Source organism: Anabrus simplex, chromosome 14 (assembly GCF_040414725.1).
Source record: "Anabrus simplex isolate iqAnaSimp1 chromosome 14, ASM4041472v1, whole genome shotgun sequence".
NCBI classification, from domain to species: Eukaryota; Metazoa; Arthropoda; class Insecta; order Orthoptera; family Tettigoniidae; genus Anabrus; species Anabrus simplex.
Window position 1 is genome coordinate 99,397,938 of NC_090278.1, and position 19,702 is coordinate 99,417,639.

General features: G+C 38.6%; 1 protein-coding gene across 2 annotated transcripts in view; it reads right to left on the reverse strand.

Moving 5' to 3' along the window:
• Positions 1 to 19,702, reverse strand: part of jbug (filamin-type immunoglobulin domains fbug) — a 292,423-nt gene that overhangs the window by 216,245 nt on the left and 56,476 nt on the right. For both annotated transcript variants that reach the window (XM_068230428.1, XM_068230427.1), the window contains exons 4-5: positions 3,913 to 4,126; positions 2,424 to 2,541 (exon numbers count right to left, since the gene is read on the reverse strand). In XM_068230428.1, coding sequence (XP_068086529.1) covers positions 2,424 to 2,541; positions 3,913 to 4,126 — 332 coding nt within the window. The remainder of the gene's footprint in view (positions 1 to 2,423; positions 2,542 to 3,912; positions 4,127 to 19,702) is intronic.

Sequence of the window (19,702 nt, forward strand, 5' to 3'; positions counted from 1 at the left end):
CAATTATCCGTATTTCGAATTAAACAATTTAAATAACATACAAAACCGTACCTCATGTTTCCGGGAACGAGAGCTTCTTCGAATTAGGTGGGATTTTGAATTAACTGATTTTGAATTATCGAGGTTCTACTGTATAACAGTCCAGGGTTCACATCCACAGAACAAGGTGGAGATGCTCTTAGATCATTATTCAGGAAGACCTGATTTGTGAGATGTCAAAAAGCTACATGGGCAGCAAGAATTCTTTTCTCCATGTCCTCTGATAAGCAGTTGGTTGAAAGTATACTTTCTAGGTGGAGGAAGTTCCACAGACATGTTGGAGATGAAAATATTGAAATTCGGGAAGGCAGTTCCAGGAGCTGGCTGTGTGAGTGCCCTTGTCTTTGGAATGCTAATGGTCGGACTAAATCGTGCATATGGCCTACAGGTTTATGAACTGGAGAACCACTGTCATCCCTCGAGTTTCACGGGCGAGACTTGTAAGCCCTTCTGAGTGGAGTCTAGTCTGATTAAATAGTCCTCCATCAAATCTATAAGTTCCACACCTGTGTTGTTTTTAGTGATGGGAATACTTGTGAAGATTCATTGTGATATAGCAACTGTTCAAACATGCAGTGCTTGGATCAGTCCAACAACTGTTCAGGACAGCCACATTGCTTTACGTCGCAGCGATACAGATAGGTCTTATGGCAACAATGGGATAGGAAAGGCCTAGGAATAGGAAGGAAGAGGCCGTGGCCTTAATAAAGGTACAGCCCCAGCATTTGCCTGGTGTGAAAATGGGAAACCACGGAAAACCATCTTCAGGGCTGCCGACAGTGGGGTTCGAACCCACTATCTCCCGGATGTGAGCTCACAGCTGCGCGCTCCTAACTGCACGACCAACTCGCCGGGTGAACAAGTGTTCAGGACAGCCACGTTGCTTCTCTGTGCTCTGTACCAAAGGCCTTTTCCAGATCATAGAACACTATAAGTAGAGGCTTTTGTTGTTCTCTGCACTTATCCTACAGTAGTCTCGCACAAAAGATCATATCAATAATGCCTCTCGAGGACAAAACCCACACTGAAATTCAGAAAGCACCTTCTCAGAGATTGTCTGGAGACAGAATTGTAGAAAAGGTATTACCAGCTATGTAAAGCAGCAATATGCCACAGGTGCCTTGTCGCCTTCTTCGAAGATGGTGACAATGGTGGACTACTTCATCTCAGCAGGGACCTTTTGGGTTTCCACATTAGAAGCATGCGGGAGAAGAGCCTAGTTTTCAGAGGTAAGCCTCCTCTTTGAACAATCTTGAGGGAAATGTTGCCAGATCTGCATTTCAGGTCATTAAGAGCCTTTCTAAATTCCTGAAAAGTTTGAGCAACTGCCATCCAAGGTTGCGGAGGAGGTCTTCAGCAGTGGTAGACCTGCAGTTTAAGACTTCATTGCAGCTGCTTAAGATGTTGTGATTGTGAGTAAGGATGATACTATCATCAGTGGCTTTCAGGGTACCTGACGAGGAGCGAACACGACCGTACAGCTCCTGTAGATCTCTGGTATCTGACAGACTTTGGAGCTCCTTTGTTGACACCAGCTGTTTTTTTTTATTTCCCTTATTTCAGTTTGTTTGAGCTCTTGAAGGCATGCTTTACTCTCCATGGAGAGTGGACCTTGAACAAGGGCACTGATGGGGCCCTGAATCTCTTCATTATTATCGTTGAACCAGTCCTTACATCATAACCAATCACTTTTCGTGCTGTCTCTTTGATAGTGTTTGTTAATGTGGTCCACCTGAGTTCAGCATCTTTTGTATTGACTGGATTTTTACATAGCTGATCTAAAAGAGCATCTTCAAAACCAGTACTCACAGCTGTATTCTGAAATCTATTTCCTCCTGGAACTGTTCAAGAAGTAGGTTTGTGGTTTACGAAGATCCTTAGTCGGCCAATAAAGTAGAACCATGGTATTTGTCATGTTGCGGTACTAATCAAAAGTAGCGTAGACTCACATTATGGTACTACTCACAACTATTGTACTTTACACACGTAACGCAGACCTACGATGTTTCTCACACAGTGGGTGCTAATCACAAGCAACGTGCAGACCCGTGGTGTTTCTCACAATGCTACTAATTAAGGGTACTGGAAACCCACAGTGAACCACTCTCTGCTGCTACTAATCACAAACCTATTGTGTACCTAACATACTGGTACTACTCGCAAGTAAAGGCGACCCAGGGTGTTCCCCGCATGATGGTACTAATCACAAGTAGTTTCATGGTTCTAAAATCATCATCCGTTTGTCGCCTCTTATGACAGGCAGGGGATACCGTGGGTGTATTCTTGGTCTGCGTCCTACAATCATCACGGCCCGAGTAGACGAGTACTGGGAAAGAGACAATAGATGGCACCACAATGTGACTCAGGATGTAATGTTTACAAACCTTTGTTGAGGTTGGTCTCCCAGTGCGCCGGCTCCGTCTGAAGCTGTTCGTAGCCAGGAACGGGGCCGCCCAGTGAACGAACTAGGCTGCACAGCACAGTTCCATCGTTCCAGTCCCTCTGCAACACAACATGTCTATTACTCATTTCATCAATAAAGACCAGCCAGGAAAAAATGAGTATCTACTAAATTATATATTGTAAGTAATACAATGAGAGTCCACATAGCTGTGCTCTCTCCTCATCAGTCCCACTTGTTCTATATCCATTTCTCCATCAGTCAAGAAGACATCAACACTCATTCTACGTGTGTCGCGAGCTGTCAAAGTGTTTGTAGTCTTGCTCATTTTGAAGAGGAGAATGCCAATGCAAGGGAATTTGTTAGTAGTACAGTAGAGTCTCGATTATTCGACTTAAACGGGACCTGGAGTACGTCGGATCACCGAAAATGTCGGATAATACGGAGTAACTTTGAAAATGAACCAAACAAACAGGAAGGCTATACTGTATTATGTTTTACGGGACTCCATTTATTGACTTATTAATTCAATTGTACAGTAGATGCAGTACTATTTTCTTACTATGCCTGTAACCAGGTGCAGGCGTCTTGGCTTGGGCTGCAAGAGTTTTGATATCATCTTGAAATTCAGCCCAGTTTCATCACAATTAAAAATCTGATCACCGGATAATCCTCCAGCAAGAATTATTTCTTGAAATTGTCTTTTAAATTTCACAACCTCATCGGATTTAGCTGACAGTTTTTCTCCACAGATATTAAGCTGCCCAATGCCGTACCGTTTTTTCCACCGATCAAGCCACCCAGCACTGGCAGTAAAATTAGGGTCCCTTTATTAAACTCCTTCTAGATATACACCACCATTTCTTGCAGAATGGGGCCAGATATTGACAAGCCCTTTTCCTGGTTTTTAGTGAACCAAAGAAATAGTGCTTCACTTACTTTTTCGTACTCACATTTTTCATTGTTATTTTTCATTGTTTTTTCTAATTTTCAGTGCATGACTTGTTGCTTTGGTAGAGCACCACTTTTCAATTTATTCCTCGTATGTTTCCAGTCTCCCACTGTAACACGTCCAATAGCATAATCTGCAGTCATTTTTTGGAGAGTTTCCCCTTTGTCCAGTCTCTTTAACCCACTCTACTTGTCTTCCACAGAAACAATCACTCGCTATACTCACAGAGGATATGAAAACTATAACATCCGCACCCAACCAATACTACATTGAACAATCCTACCGCATGACTGCCAGTGCTTGTCCCACAGTCGCACCCTCCACACCCCGTGTCCCAGAATTGCATCCACCTAAAGTTCAAATTAAGACTACCAGTGTCGGATAACACGAAGTGTCGGATAAGCGAAGGTCGGTTGAGCGAGACTCTACTGTAGTTTAATAAATTCAGTGGACGAGTCGTAATTTTAGTTTCAGTCTCGCACTGGTCTGAGATAACTCAATTTAGAGCCGTGATACTCACAGTAAAGTTGCGTACGCGCAGCTCAGGCACTTGACTATCAACCCAGCGTAGCGTGGCGTGGTACCCAGGACTGTCCTCCTTCATGAAGTACGACAGGTAGGTCATACCCGAGAGCTCGTCCAGGAAGGGAGAAGCCAAGTACTCTGGCTCCAACACCATCGGAATGTTGAACTCTCTCCGTGCCAGCTCCATCGCTCGCCGGCAGTTGGCGACACTGGCAATCATAAAATACATCACATTTCTAACAGAAGTTTTATGCTCTATATTGAACTTAGATCACAAGTTACATGAAATTCAGGCTAATGGAATATGATCTTAATTTCAATAATACTAATATAACAATAATAGAAGAAGAAGAAGAAGAAGAAGAAGAAGAAGAAGAAGAAGAAGAAGAAGAAGAAGAAGAAGAAGAAGAAGAAGAAGAAGAAGAAGAAGACGAAGAGGAGGAAGAATCTGCCTTGGCAGGTGATTTACTCCTAATAGCAGATGACCCCACAAACATTGCCCGCCTCCACGTAGGTCTCTTGGTATTGATGTCCAACAATCATGATACCGTGAAGTCAAATAAATATTAAAATTTATTTATTCCACCTACTCAATACATAGAGATTTTAATTAACAAATTAAATCTTGAATAAAATTATAGGGACATGTTTCGCCCTTTAATTAAGAGCATCTTCGGCCTTAATCTCAATTTGAAAGGTAATTAATCAGGTACCTGATTGTATTAAAATTACATATGAAAGTGAGGATGATGTTGGAAATGTGCTTCAAATGGTTAACAATAGTTATGATATTCTTAAAATGAAGCCTTAATAAGTCTTAAAAAACAAATAGTTATAAATTTATACACTTTCTTGAATGTCCTTGTTTAAAAATTGGTAACAAATTGTATACTGGTAATTTTATAAGAACATAAATTGTTACGTTAAACCTTGTAAAGTGGCGCCCTTTGGAGGTTGAGGATGTTAGAATAATGATAACAGAAAAAAATGTAGTTGATAATTCCCAATGGAGTATTAAAACATATTAAAGCTAGTAAAGAGACGTTACCGTTGCTCACTTCAAGTGAAGTTTATAATAAAACTGTTACGTTGGAACAAGTAAAGCGGGGCCTTGTGATGGTTGAGGGTGTTAGATAAAATTATCGGGTTTTGAACAGTTCAAGCTTTGTCTGACCCTGTAATAGTTGAGAGGGGAGTTCCTCAGGGCAGTGTTATCGGACCTTTATGTTTTCTTATATATATAAATGATATGAGTAAAGGAGTGGAATCGGAGGTAAGGCTTTTTGCGGATGATGTTATTCTCTATAGAGTGATAAATAAGTTACAAGATTGTGAGCACCTGCAACGTGACCTCGATAATATTGTGAGATATACAGTAGGCAATGGTATGATGATAAACGGGGTTAAAAGTCAGGTTGTGAGTTTCACAAATAGGAAAAGTCCTCTCAGTTTTAATTACTGCATTGATGGGGTGAAAGTTCCTTTTGGGGATCATTGTAAGTATCTAGGTGTTAATATAAGGAAAGATCTTCATTGGGGTAATCACATAAATGGGATTGTAAATAAAGGGTACAGATCTCTGCACATGGTTATGAGGGTGTTTAGGGGTTGTAGTAAGGATGTAAAGGAGAGTGCATATAAGTCTCTGGTAAGACCCCCAACTAGAGTATGGTTCCAATGTATGGGACACTCACCAGGATCACCTGATTCAAGAACTGGAAAAAATCCAAAGAAAAGCAGCTCGATTTGTTCTGGGTGATTTCCGACAAAAGAGTAGCGTTACAAAAATGTTGCAATGTTTGGGTTGGGAAGAACTGAGAGAAAGAAGAAGAGCTGCTCGACTAAGTGGTATGTTCCGAGCTGTCAGCGGAGAGATGACGTGGAATGACATTAGTAGACGAATAGGTTTGAATGGCGTCTATAAAAGTAGGAAAGATCACAATATGAAGATAAAGTTGGAATTCAAGAGGACTAACTGGGGCAAATATTCATTTATAGGAAGGGGAGTTAGGGATTGGAATAACTTACCAAGGGAGATGTTCAATAAATTTCCAATTTCTTTGAAATCATTTCGGAAAAGGCTAGGAAAGCAACAGATAGGGAATCTGCCACCTGGGCGACTGCCCTAAATGCAGATCAGTATTGATTGATTGATTGAGGATAATGATGAAGAATGTAGTTAATAACTCCGAGTGGAGTTTAAACGCAATTTTTAAAAATAGTAAAGACATTTGTGCTGTATAGAACAAGTGGGGTTTTTAATAATATAAAAATGATTAGACTGTTATAACGCTCTTGCGAAGAGATAAAACTGTAGTCTTCTAAAAGCACGAGTTAAGAAGAGTGCTTGATGGTAAGCAGCTGTGTTAAATATTAGCTGGAAGGAGCGATTGTAGTCTCTTGAATATAGTCGAAAGGGAAATTAGGTTTGAAGTCGGTAACAATAGGAGAATTACGTGTTAAAGAATGAATTTGAATGAAAGGAGAGTTCAAAGAGAAATCGAAGTGTGTAAAAAACACTTACCTCTTTATTAATGTTGAAATTGGTTAACGTAAAGATGAGTTGGAGAGAAAACGTCCCTATACTTTTATTCAAGATTTAATTTAATTAAAATCTCTATTTATGTACTGAATAGGTGAAATAAATAAATTTTAATATTTATTTGACTTCATTGTACATCAAGAAGTAAGTATAAATAACCACCTAATCGATACTTTATTAATGCCTCAGGCAAAATTGAATAAAATTAAAACTTACAGGACATGTTCCGACCACTTAGTGGTCCTCTTCAGCTGTATAAATAAAGAACTGAAAAGAAAAACATTGACAATAAGCACAAATAAAAGTTCTTTGGAGACTCCTTTGATAAAAATGGAGGTTGTCAGAATAGGTCATCTTGCCTTTCGTTCTTGTTTGGAAAAGATGTTTATTCTGCGCTGTCTAGAGGGTCTGTCTTTGAGCGCGACCTGGTGAAGTAACAATGTGATACAGTTTGACAGTTCATGGAAAGCTCTGGAGAGAAGGGAAGTAGAGTTTCATCGTCATCTAAAATAACATGTGAGGGAGGAGGGAGATTGGGCTGTGCTTCTGCGATGTCGTGTTTGATTACATCTCTTGTTCGTCTAGTCTGTTTCATGTCTACCCATTCTAAGTATTTGCTAATATTCTCATATAAGATGTTTTTATGCTCGTTGTTTTCGTTGAGATTCTCTTCACCGTTTTCCAATTTATCAAGAACGATGTGGATGTTTTCCAGGTTGTTCATAAGATTACCTTTATTAATCATACAGATAATTTGAAGGTCCTGTTTTATATTGGTGAATTTGTGGTTGGACTCTTTCATATGGGATCCCATGGCAGAGAATCTTTTGTATCTTTCAGCATTGACGTGTTCTTGATATCTAATTGAGAAGTTCCTTCCAGATTGTCCCACGTAAGTTTTTTTACATTGAGCACAAGTCAGCTTATAAATACCCGATTCCTGGAATTCGTTATTAAAGGTGAATTTTACATATCCTTTTTCTTTTTCTGAATGCTGTTTAAGTTTAATTTGTTGTTGGTATTTGCATTTAGTGATGATTTTATTGATGAATTTCAAACTGAAACCATTATGTAGAGCCTGTTGACGAATGAAAGAAAGTTCCTTTTTTCTGTCTGTTTCTGTTAGCGGAATTTCAAAGGCTCTGTTGACGAAACTATAATAAGCTGATTTCTTTTGCGAGATGGGATGTAAAGAATCACTTTTGATTGTAGTCGGGGTAAAAGTGGGTTTCCTGTATATTTTAAATTGGAAATGGTTGTCTTTACGAATTGTTTGGATATCCAGAAAATTGAGTATGCCTTTCTCTTCTTCTTCTGCTGTAAATTTTATGTTTGGGTCTAAATTATTCAAAGTATTAAGGATACTGTGACTATCATTTATTTCCTTGTTAATTATGGCATAGGTATCATCAACATATCGAAGCCAGAGATCGAGTCCTTTAATGTGACCTACTATCTGAGTGTGTTCCAAAAAGTCGAGGTAAATGTTAGCTAAAATTCCAGAAGCCGGCGCTCCCATTCGAAGTCCATCTTGCTCATATATTTTATTATTAAAAGAGAAGAAATTGTGGTTCAAAATGAATTCCAAGATAGTAATGAAGTTTTCTATTTCAGGTATACTGATACGTTTGTGAAATAATAAATTCGTCTTTATAATCTCAATGGTGTTCTTAATAGGAATGTTCCTGTACATGTCCTTGATGTCGAAGGAACTTGTTACATGAGATGAAGTTAACTTGAAATCTTTAATAGCAATGCAGAACTCTTTGGAGTTTTTTATCGAAGATTTGGTATAAAATACGTAGTTATGAGTTAAGAACCTATGAATAAATTGGGATATTTTGTATGTGGGGCTTCTCCGAAAATTAATTATAGGTCTCATAGGTGCATCCTTTTTATGTAATTTAGGCATAGCTCTTGCTTTAGGAAGTCCTGGATTCATATTAATGAGTTTTTGAATATCTTGGTCGTTAAAAAGGAAGGAGCTTTGCTTCAGTATCCCTTTCAAATTCTTTTGAATTTTTAGGGTGGGGTCTTTCTCAATTACCTTAAATTTGTTGTTAGTGAAAAAAGTTTCTGTTTTATTGATGTATTCGGTTTCATTTAATATTACTACTGTTCCACCTTTATCAGCTTTCGTTATCACTACATCACTTTGTCTAATTTTACGCTGAAGATCCTTCTCGATTTTAGTGTTTGTGGAATTGGTAAGTAACCCTCTAATTATGGAGGGAATTTTTTTCTTTGCTTCGTACCGTACGTCATTCTGAATGTCGACTGGAAGGGTTTGTATGGCTGTCTCTGTTTCTGCTAAAGTTTGTATTAATACTTGTCTGTTATTGAAACTATGCCAATTGTGATTAGGCCCTTTGCTTAATAATTGTAATTCTTGTTCTGTAAACGTCGTGTTCGACAAGTTCATGACGGGGGGTGGGAATTCTTCACAATTAAAAGAAGATTTAGGTTGATGCTTATTTAGATTTGTTGGGGGATTGTTTTTTAGGTTTTCTAACTTCTTATTCAAAGTTGTACGTTTCTTGTTTATTAGAATTTCAACTTTATCTCTGCCGTATTTTTGTACAGAATCCCATTCTAGCGGAACTAAGTTACTAGAAGCAGAAAGGTGCGCTAGGTAAAGCTCCCGGTTGAGGAAGGATTTCTTCCTATACATAAATTTAATTTCTCGTTTAAGCCATATGCGGTTAACTGTTCTTTGTGTGGAAATTTGGAAAACTGAGCGTATGTTGTTTCTTTGTAAAATTCACCTTTAATAACCCGAAGATTTACGAAATCACCAACTTATTCAAGACACACAATACCAAGGTAGCCTTCTCTACAAACAACACGAAACATAGGTTCTTTAGTCATAATAAAGCTAATAAACTTAAAGATGACGAATTCCAGGAATCGGGTATTTATAAGCTGACCTGTGCTCAATGTAAAAAAACTTACGTGGGACAATCTGGAAGGAACTTCTCAATTAGATATCAAGAACACGTCAATGCTGAAAGATACAAAAGATTCTCTGCCATGGGATCCCATATGAAAGAGTCCAACCACAAATTCACCAATATAAAACAGGACCTTCAAATTATCTGTATGATTAATAAAGGTAATCTTATGAACAACCTGGAAAACATCCACATCGTTCTTGATAAATTGGAAAACGGTGAAGAGAATCTCAACGAAAACAACGAGCATAAAAACATCTTATATGAGAATATTAGCAAATACTTAGAATGGGTAGACATGAAACAGACTAGACGAACAAGAGATATAATCAAACACGACATCGCAGAAGCACAGCCCAATCTCCCTCCTCCCTCACATGTTATTTTAGATGACGATGAAACTCTACTTCCCTTCTCTCCAGAGCTTTCCATGAACTGTCAAACTGTATCACATCGTTACTTCACCAGGTCGCGCTCAAAGACAGACCCTCTAGACAGCGCAGAATAAACATCTTTTCCAAACAAGAACGAAAGACAAGATGACCTATTCTGACGACCTCCATTTTTATCAAAGGAGTCTCCAAAGAACTTTTATTTGTGCTTATTGTCAATGTTTTTCTTTTCAGTTCTTTATTTATACAGCTGAAGAGGACCACTAAGTGGTCGGAACATGTCCTGTAAGTTTTAATTTTATTCAATTTTGCCTGAGGCATTAATAAAGTATCGATTAGGTGGTTATTTATACTTACTTCTTGATTAAACATCGATACGGTCATGAAATGGACAACTTGTAATTCATTGTACATTTCAATACGGACCAAAACATGAGAATTATAACATGTAATCATGATACCACCGCATTTCTCAATACCAAACATAGAAAAATCGAATGTTCCATTCGTTTTAACTATTTTCAAGACATCATTTCCTTTAATGCTATGGAGAAAGAAACTCTGAAATTGGCACAGAAACAGCGTTTCTCTTCTGCCAATCCACTTAACAGTCCAAATAAATGTGAAGGACACTAGAACACAGCAAGCAATAGCTCGTATTCCACAATCTCTACGTATCCATTATTTTCTGTAAGATATCGAGTCCATAGGAGCAATGTTGTTTGCTTTCATTTTCCTATGCCAACACGTAAAGGAAAATGCACCTTACTGTAGGCAGGCCCCGATTTCAAGTAGTTAGCGCCCTGTGCAAACATTCTTTAGACGCCCCACCCCCACCAATCTGCTCGTTTTTCTGTCCCTATGAAAAAATAATTGTTTAAAAATTAAAATTACAGTTTTCAAGATTATGAGTTTTACAACAATATGAAAGGAAACGCTATGTAACTAACACTACTCGAGTTAGAATCACGAAACTTCGCACACTGATTTAAAATACATTGTTCTTAGCTATAAACATTAATCAGTTAATTTACATAAAATGTTTTTGAAACAAAATATTTTTCCATACAGAAGACTTTCCCAGTTGATTGTGAACACAATAACGAATCTCTTAAAACGTTTCCATTCGGAAGAGTACTCTTTTTTATGTTTTGAGACAATGTTCTTTTACCATCATTGTAAGTTCGCAGAGATTTCGAAAAGTCCACCATTACGTTTTTGTTTTGGACGATGTTTAATAATATTCTCAACTAATTAATTTAACTTGACATTCCAAGAAGCAGGATCATTGATAGAAGATGAATTAGGCACTTTAAGTAGTTCAAGTTCGCCACTGTGCTTTTTAGCAGCGCGTTTTTGTTTTGCTTTTGTATTCAGCACCACTTAACTTTTTACTCTTGGATAAATACTGAAAAACATGTAAGAATTACACGAGACAATGAGTTGGCTAGGTGAGATTATCAGGTTGATGGTGTGCGGATGTAAACAATAATACGCACACGAACCGTCACGAGCCAATGACAGACAGGGCTGTCTAGACTATCAACATTGCGAAGCTACCAATTACAACTGCCCACCCAGCACCCGCACAAGTTAAATAATACCTTTCTTATTGCGTGCAGTTATTAATTTTTCTTCATAAAATTTAAATATATAGATTAAATTTTGGCTTTAAAGTTAGAATAGTTTAAATTGATTTATATAGGCTAATAAATGAATTGAAATAATTTGTGGAAAGTAAAAGTAATTTAAATGTAATAAATTTAAGACGTAATTCACGCAGGCCATAATTACTCGATCCGCCGGCAGCAGCCCCTCAAAAACTGGCGCCCTGGGCAAATGCCCAGTCCGTCCATTTGTAAATCGGGGCCTGACTGTAGGAACATATATTTTCACAAAGTATTTATACACTTGCACAGAATAATGCATTTAAAGTTCATTAATTCATTTATTTAGCTTCCATACACTGTACAATTACATATTTTGAAATATGCCAACAGTACAGCAGTTGTCGAGTGATTTCTTAATACTAACAATAATATAAGCACAATAATGAACATTTTTTTAAAGAAAAAGAAACAGAAACACCAAATGCTTCAATGTTAGGACAGCACATCTTAATTTTTAAAATAATAATAATATTAATAACCAATATTGACAAGACAAAATAAAAATCTATATGTCTGGTGTTAATAATACGTACATAATCAATGTGACAACATATTTTTAAGGCTATATATTAAGAATGTTTACAAGTTAATAAGTAATATAGCATTATTACCAGCACTTCATCATGTATTCTTCTGTACTATATAAGCAGCTTCTCAGCAGGAGATCTGTGGTAAATGAACTGACAGGACTAATATCTTTAATCTTATTTGGAAGCTTATTATACAATCTGATGCCAACAGAGTCTACATGTCTCAAGGCAATGGTTTTATTCTTGTACTCAATAAAAATATAATTTCTTGTTCGCGTCCGGTAATTGTGATTGTCAAAATTCTTTCTGAAGTGATCATTATTTTTTTTCACGTGTAGAATGCATTGCATGATGTATATGCTTGGTACGGGGAGTATCCTTAGTCTCTTAAATAATGGTCTGCAATGATCTAACCTATTACGTCTCAATATAATTCTGATAGCTCCTTTCTGTACTCGAAAAATAACATCAAGATTTGATTTGTAGCAGCCCCAGAGACCAATAGCGTAAGTGATGACTGAATGGAAATATCCAAAATATGCTATTCTAAGATATTCTTCACTACAACTATTAGACAAAATCCTTAAGGCAAAACAAACAGAACTTCCCTATTTTTTTAATTGACAATCCCATCTTAATTTTTCATCTATATGGACACCTAAACATTTTGTGGTCAACGTATTTTCAATTGTAGTTGTGTTTTTTTTTGCAGTTTTGTCATGCTAGTTAGATGCCCTGAATTCCATGTATTGGGCTTTTTTAGGTTCAATGTTAATTTGTTTTTCCTCAACCAGGATTCTAACCTAGACAGGACTGTATTTGCTGCAGTTTCTATAGACATAGGGTCAGTGGAATTCTACCGGACAGTTCCTATTGGTGACACTAAGTGAGTCCCAGTACCTCAGCTGAGATCGAACCCGCAAACTACGGATCGTGAGTTGGGCACTTCAGCTTTGATCCATGGAGGCAACAACGGGAACTGGAACTGCAGTTCACTTTGCTCAGAAGATAGCAATGATGGCACTGAATTATCATTCCCATTAATAATTTTCAAAGCCCCAGATACGAATAAATGATAAAATGGAGGGAGAAGAAGAAGAAAGCCGTGTTGTGGCTCGGTGAGGTCTCGAGTCTTCTGTATCCCTCTCCTTTCATTTCTCTCATTCTTCACATCTCCATTATCTCCCTGACCACGCACTTATCAAAAAACAACCATCGCAACTGAGGATCATATTTCGCTTCCGTCTAGCGATTGACACTCGGGAGCTGCCATCGGCTATCTTCACTGTCACTCGGCTCATAGACACCAATCCATCGTGTCGTCACAAGTCCTGCTCACCTTTGATTCTTTGAGAATCTTGGAATGAAATGATTAATTAAGTTAATGCATACCCTGCCAACTATTAGAAATAAAAATAGCGAAGATTTTTTAATTCTTGGATTTCATTACATATATTGCACCTGCCACGGTCTAGGTGATAAAAGGGCAGGATAAAAGGCATACACACCTCCAGTTACAATGCGAAGTGACCATTAAATTTAAAATCTTAAACTAAGAAAACATAAAAACAGTTGCAAGAAAATGTACCTAATCATTCTCATTTCTGACACATATGAATAATAATATTTATAACACACCGACACACGCAACAAAATGCATAATAGTTTCCTTTATTACACAGAAAAATGAATGCAAATTTATAGGTATTGTTGAAGACTTGGGGATAGCGTTTGTTATATATTTTTTGGCCATAACGTGAAGAGAAAATACCAAATACTGTCACCGACACAACGCCCTGAAATACATTAAACTCCTTAACATTATGCACTGAAATACACGAAACTACCACAAACAAAACAATTCAGTATGCCTCATACAGTATAAACATACAACTTTGACAAGGGGGAAATCCCAGAAACGCAAGAAAAAACATGGCTTACAACTCCAACAAAACTATGCACAGAAACAATGTTAACAGCACGTGAACCACCAATAACAAACTCATTCTTTCATCTCGATTAACCAAGTCACAAGCGTGTGCTAACCTCTCTTGCTTGCAGGACGATTGTCGTCCCAAATCCCCAGCTGTAAAGCACACTCGCTGCTGTCGTGAGCAGGAAACACGATACACTAAAGCAATGGCCGATACACTCGTGAAATAAAGCATCAAATAAATACACTTGAAAATAAGGTTGCATGAATTACACAATTGAAAGTTTCCGGATAAATAGGAAGGGTTGGCAGGTATGCTAATGTATTATTGAATTCTAAAAGAGTCATGTGTGCCCAGTATATTCTACTGGTACATCCTAGACAAGACTTTCTTTCCTTTCTTTTACTGTCTGCTTTTCCAAAGATCCCGCGCAAAAAGATGATAATCTGTAGCTTGCAGCAGTGAGATGAAGTTTGTTAAAACGAGGAGATGAATTTTTTCTTTGAGAATTCTGGCGTGAAATTATTAATTAAGCTAGTGTATTATTTAATTCTAAAGTAGTCATGAATAACTTGGTGTGCTCAATCTACTTCCTTTAATTATAGAAAATACAATCGTCACTTTAAGATGTAAATATCACTGCTTCAGTTGAATGTTTCATGTGATGGGCTTCCATCACAACGATATGATTTGTAAGTAAATGTATGTCTTTTATAATAATATTAGCCACTTATTTTCTCTTTAGAACATTAGAAATAATGCATGTGTATGAAGTAGCATTAGAACAGATTATAAACTGGGCACACAGTAGCATTGTGAGTATTCAATTATATCACTGAGCCTATAATTCTGTTCACAATACACTGAGCTCGAGGAAAGTGAAAATCCTTAGATCAAATCAAATCAAATCAAAATCTCTTTATTTGCAAATGGTACACTAAAATACATTATTGTCAAGCACTAGATTTGAAATGTTCAAGCAGAGGGAGGGTGTGGCTAACAATGATGCACAAACTTCGCAGATGATGGCTCCTGAATGTCAGGTGCTAGAACACAGTTCATATTTTCATGTGATAAATGCTCTGTGTCGATGCATGTAGTAACGAAAAGAAAGTTGCAGATATCAGTTATCACAGCCTTCGCAGTAAAAAGTATTAGACATAAATAATCAGAAAACTGGGTTTTTCATTATGTAGACCTACAGTTTTTTGATGCAGCTGCAGTAATATGAGGAGAGAAATGTGCCAGTTCCTCCATTGCTATGCCACTGTATGCTAATGAAATAATATATAGTCATTTAAACAGAGAGAGTTCAGTATGGGAAGAATAATTCTGCTAAGCCATTTTCCTGCAGGGTGATGAACTGAATCTACTTCCAACTTCTGTATACCTAATGCAGATAAAAAGTGTTTAGTTGCAAAGGTCATTTTGCAGCCGTACAGAGTCCCACCAAGGACCAAGGTGATGGAACTCATCAAAGTAAAAATATGAAGGCCATACAGGTATGACATCAACCTCGCAAGGACACTGCAGCTCACTTCACACGGATCCTACTGCACTTCTCTCTTCTAGAAATCCTTCATACTGTTGATAACACCCCATCATGGGTCAGGTACTGGTCAGGGAGGGGAAGATTGCATTGTAAAGCTAGCCGGGTTTCAAGATCTGATTGATTTCAGTAACTTTACTGCTGTACCAATTTGAAATGCACTCAACCCTCAAAAATCCTGTCTACCAGTGATCTACAAGAACAGTGAGGGTAACACCAGACGAACCTGGAGAGCAAAAACAAACTCATCAGAGGTTACGAAAGAGTCTTTCTGCTTTGGGCATTTATTTGACCTTCTCTCTCCCTTCAACCCACGCTGTGATGATGTCCTGCTGAAATAATGCAGAGCAAAAACCTAGAAGACAATCTAGGGTATTACGACAGACCTGCTCTTTCAAAACCATACGACTGTACTGCAAACTTTGATAAGGATCTTCAGTGTGGTCACGAGTTGTTTGCTAACAGTTTGCATATCATCAATGTTTTTTTTGTTTTTTTTTAAACTGCTTGTATAACTGCAAATGTTTCTCAAAAGACTCTTTACTGAACTTTCCCTTCTAACTGTAATCAATTTATTTGCATATAATAATACAACTCAAAATGATACTTTAAGTGTAGATGAGCTTCTCTTGTGCGTATAATTGCAAAATCAAATCTTTACACACTGGTCAATACTTCCATAACAAATTTTCTCCATCCAAAATAATTATTAGTAGTTGAAAGGATGATAAATGTAAAATTGCAATAAATTATATCCCAGCTGTATGCACAAGTTTTTGCCAGTTTTTGTGGTAAAGAAAACACGTAATTTTCATGGGAAATTAATTTTTTTGTTTATTCAAAATTTGGCCATCGGCTTCTACACACTTCACCCATCCTTCAGGTAAGTTATGAAAACCATGCCAGAAAAACTGCTTGCCTTTTGCAGCAAACCATTCGTTGAGCCATTTTCCAACTTCCTCGAAATTGCTGAAGTGCTGCTCTGCAAGCGCGCGCCCCATTGATGCGAAGAGGTGATAGTCAGACGGCGCCAGGTCGGGACAGTACGGCGGGTGCAGAAGGATGTCCCATTCAAGCGATTTCAAGGTGTCTTTTACTGGTTTTGCTGTGTGAGACGGCACATTGTCGTGTAACAAAATCACTTTGCCATGTCTTCTGGCCCATTCTGGTCGCCTTTCGATCAATGTGCGATTTAAATTAATCATTTATTGGCAATAGTGTTGTGCAATAACGGTTTCGCCCGCAATCGCTCGTCTTTGCACTTTTGTGGTCTACCAGAGTGCGCACTGTCTTTCACACTGAAATTACCACGTTTAAATTGTCGAAACCATGTCTTGCATATTCTAATCGATGGAATGTGTTCACCATATGTTTCTACCAGAAAACAATGACTTTACACAGCCTTTTTCTTTCGATTAAATAAGAAAAGCAATGCGTGACACAAATGTTCTTTTTCAGGCACAAACGTTGACATGATCACTGAACAATACAACACAAACACTAGCGTTTGGTGGACTCAACTTGTGTGTGTTGGTGTGATAATATCAGACGAACAAACTGACGTGTCAAATTCATACGCTGCGCTATTCGCTAGTACAATCTCTTAGTGAAACCGGAAAAGTCTTATGCATACACCTGGTAGTCTAATATCTGGATCTTGTTTCAAACCTAGATTTTATACCAGCATTCGTGGCTGCTTAGTACTTTATTTTATTTTGCAAGTGGACAGTTTCAAATACGCAGGATGTGAATTAATGCAGAATACCACAGCTGGACATGGAGATTAGCAAAAGTGTAAGAAACCTTGTCTGGAATAAGGAAGTGTAAAGATGATGCTTGTTGTTTAAAGGGGCCTAACATCTAGGTCATCGGCCCCAGGGGAAGTGTAAAGACTCATATTGACTTAAGGAGCTGAGACCTGGACAGTGACAAGTGGGGAGAAGAGGAGAATACAAGCCAGTGCAGTCTGATAGTAAAGAGAGTGAGGAACAAAGATGTCCGAATAAAAATCCTAAATCAGAGAAGTAACAGGAGTAAACTAAGATGGTTTGGACATGTAAAGAGGATGGAGGAGGAAGGAATACCAAAACAGATGATGGAGATGAAGTTGGAGGGAAAGAAGGAGAAAGGGAGACCTGCAACAAGTTGGATCGCCATAAGCCGGGAGGAGCTGATGAGTGGTTTAATATCACAGTAACACACCGAACGTTTCTGGCAAAGCAGTGATGGGAAGCGATCGGCCATGATCTTAATAATTAAGGTACAGCCTGCTGTGAAAATGGGAAAGCATCTTCAGGGCTGCTGAGAGTGGGATTCAAACCGACCAGTTGGTCCTGGCTGCTTGTTGGATTGTTTAAGAAGGGCATGAGCAGACTCTGTGGGAGAAGTTCCGTCTCTCCACTCAAATGGGAGTTGTTTGCATCAAGAGAAGGACGTTGTGCTCTGCATTATAGGCTGTTGTAATGAACACTTCTGTCATTTAAGAACCAACATCAAAAGTGTGTTCTAACATATACTTTACACAAATTTGATTAATATAATGGCTCATGTTTGTGGGTTGCTGTAGTCACGTCCTAGTTCATGAACCATGGGCAACGGCTGAGTGGTCCTGAGAGTCGGGATACCAGTTGCTATGGAATGGGAGAGGGCATCTCGGACCTCCTTGTGCTCAGGCGGCTAGGACTATACAATCCACCGGTGGTCCATAACCCGTTAGAGGAGGGATCCTCACTTGGACTATGTGCAAGTAGGGCAGCATCCTGCTTCATGAATTTACCGAGCTCAGAACACTTTAAGCAAGCCTCGGACCTATGGGAGTAATGGAGTCCCACTCCCACTTGACAGGCGAGGGACTCCTTGGAAACAACTTGGCGAACGAAATGGAATTCGATGGGGAGCTATCAATATTAATGGGGCTTATGGAAGAAAGAAGGTAGAACTGGCTGAGTCAGCAAAGAGGATGCATCTGGATGTGCTAGGAGTAGGTGATATTTGGGTAAGGGAAGATAATGAGGAAGAGATAGGAGATTATAAAGTGTACTTGACGGGTGTTAGAAAGGGAAGGGCAGAGTCTGAGGTAGGGCTCTTTATCAGGAATACCATTGCATGCAACATAGTTTCTGTTAGGCATGTAAATGCTTTTTTTTTTTTTTTTTTTTTTTTTTTTTGCTATTTTGTTTTACGTCGCACCGACACAGATATGTATTATGGCGACGATGGGAGAGGAAAGGCCTAGGAAGTGGAAGGAAGCGGCCGTGGCCTGAATTAAGGTACAGCCCCGGCATTTGCCTGGTGTGAAAATGGGAAACCACGGAAAACCATCTTCAGGGCTGCCGACAGTGGGGCTCGAATCCACTATCTCCCGATTACTGGATAATGGCCGCATTTAAGCGACTGCAGCTATCGAGCTCGGTGGGCATGTAAATGACCGAATGATGTGGGTAGATTTGTCAGTGGGAGGAATTAGAACAAGAACTGTGTCCGTGTATTCACCATGTGAGGGTGCAGATGAGGATGAAGTTGACAAGTTTTATGAAGCATTGAGTGACATCGTGGTCAGGGTCAACAGCAAGGAGAGAATACTGCTAATGGGCGATTTCAATGCGAGAGTTGGAAATAGAACTGAAGGATACAAAAGGATGATTGGTAAATGTGGGGAAGACATGGAAGCTAATGGGAATGGGAAGCGTTTGCTGGACTTCTGTGCTAGTATGGGTTTAGCTGTTACGAATACATTCTTCAAGCATAAGGCTATTCACCGCTACACATGGGAGGCTAGGAGTACCAGATCCATAATAGACTATATCTTAACAGACTTTGAATTCAGGAAATCTGTTAGGAATGTACGAGTTTTCCGCGGATGTTTCGATGATACAGACCATTATCTGATCTGTAGTGAACTAACTGTCTCTAGGCCTAGGGTAGAGAAAGTGAAATCTGTCTGCAAACGAATAATGGTAGAAAATCTCCAGGACGTGGAAATTAGACAGAAGTACATGGATATGATTAGTGAGAAATTTCAAACAGTACATACTAAGCAGGTTTAGGATATAGAAAGAGAATGGGTGGCATACAGGGATGCTGTAGTAGAAACAGCAGGGGAATGCCTAGGAACAACTGTATGTAAAGATGGGAAAAGGCAAACATCTTGGTGAAATGATGAAGTGAGAGCAGCCTGTAAACGTAAACAGAAGGCTTATCAGAAATGGCTCCAAACA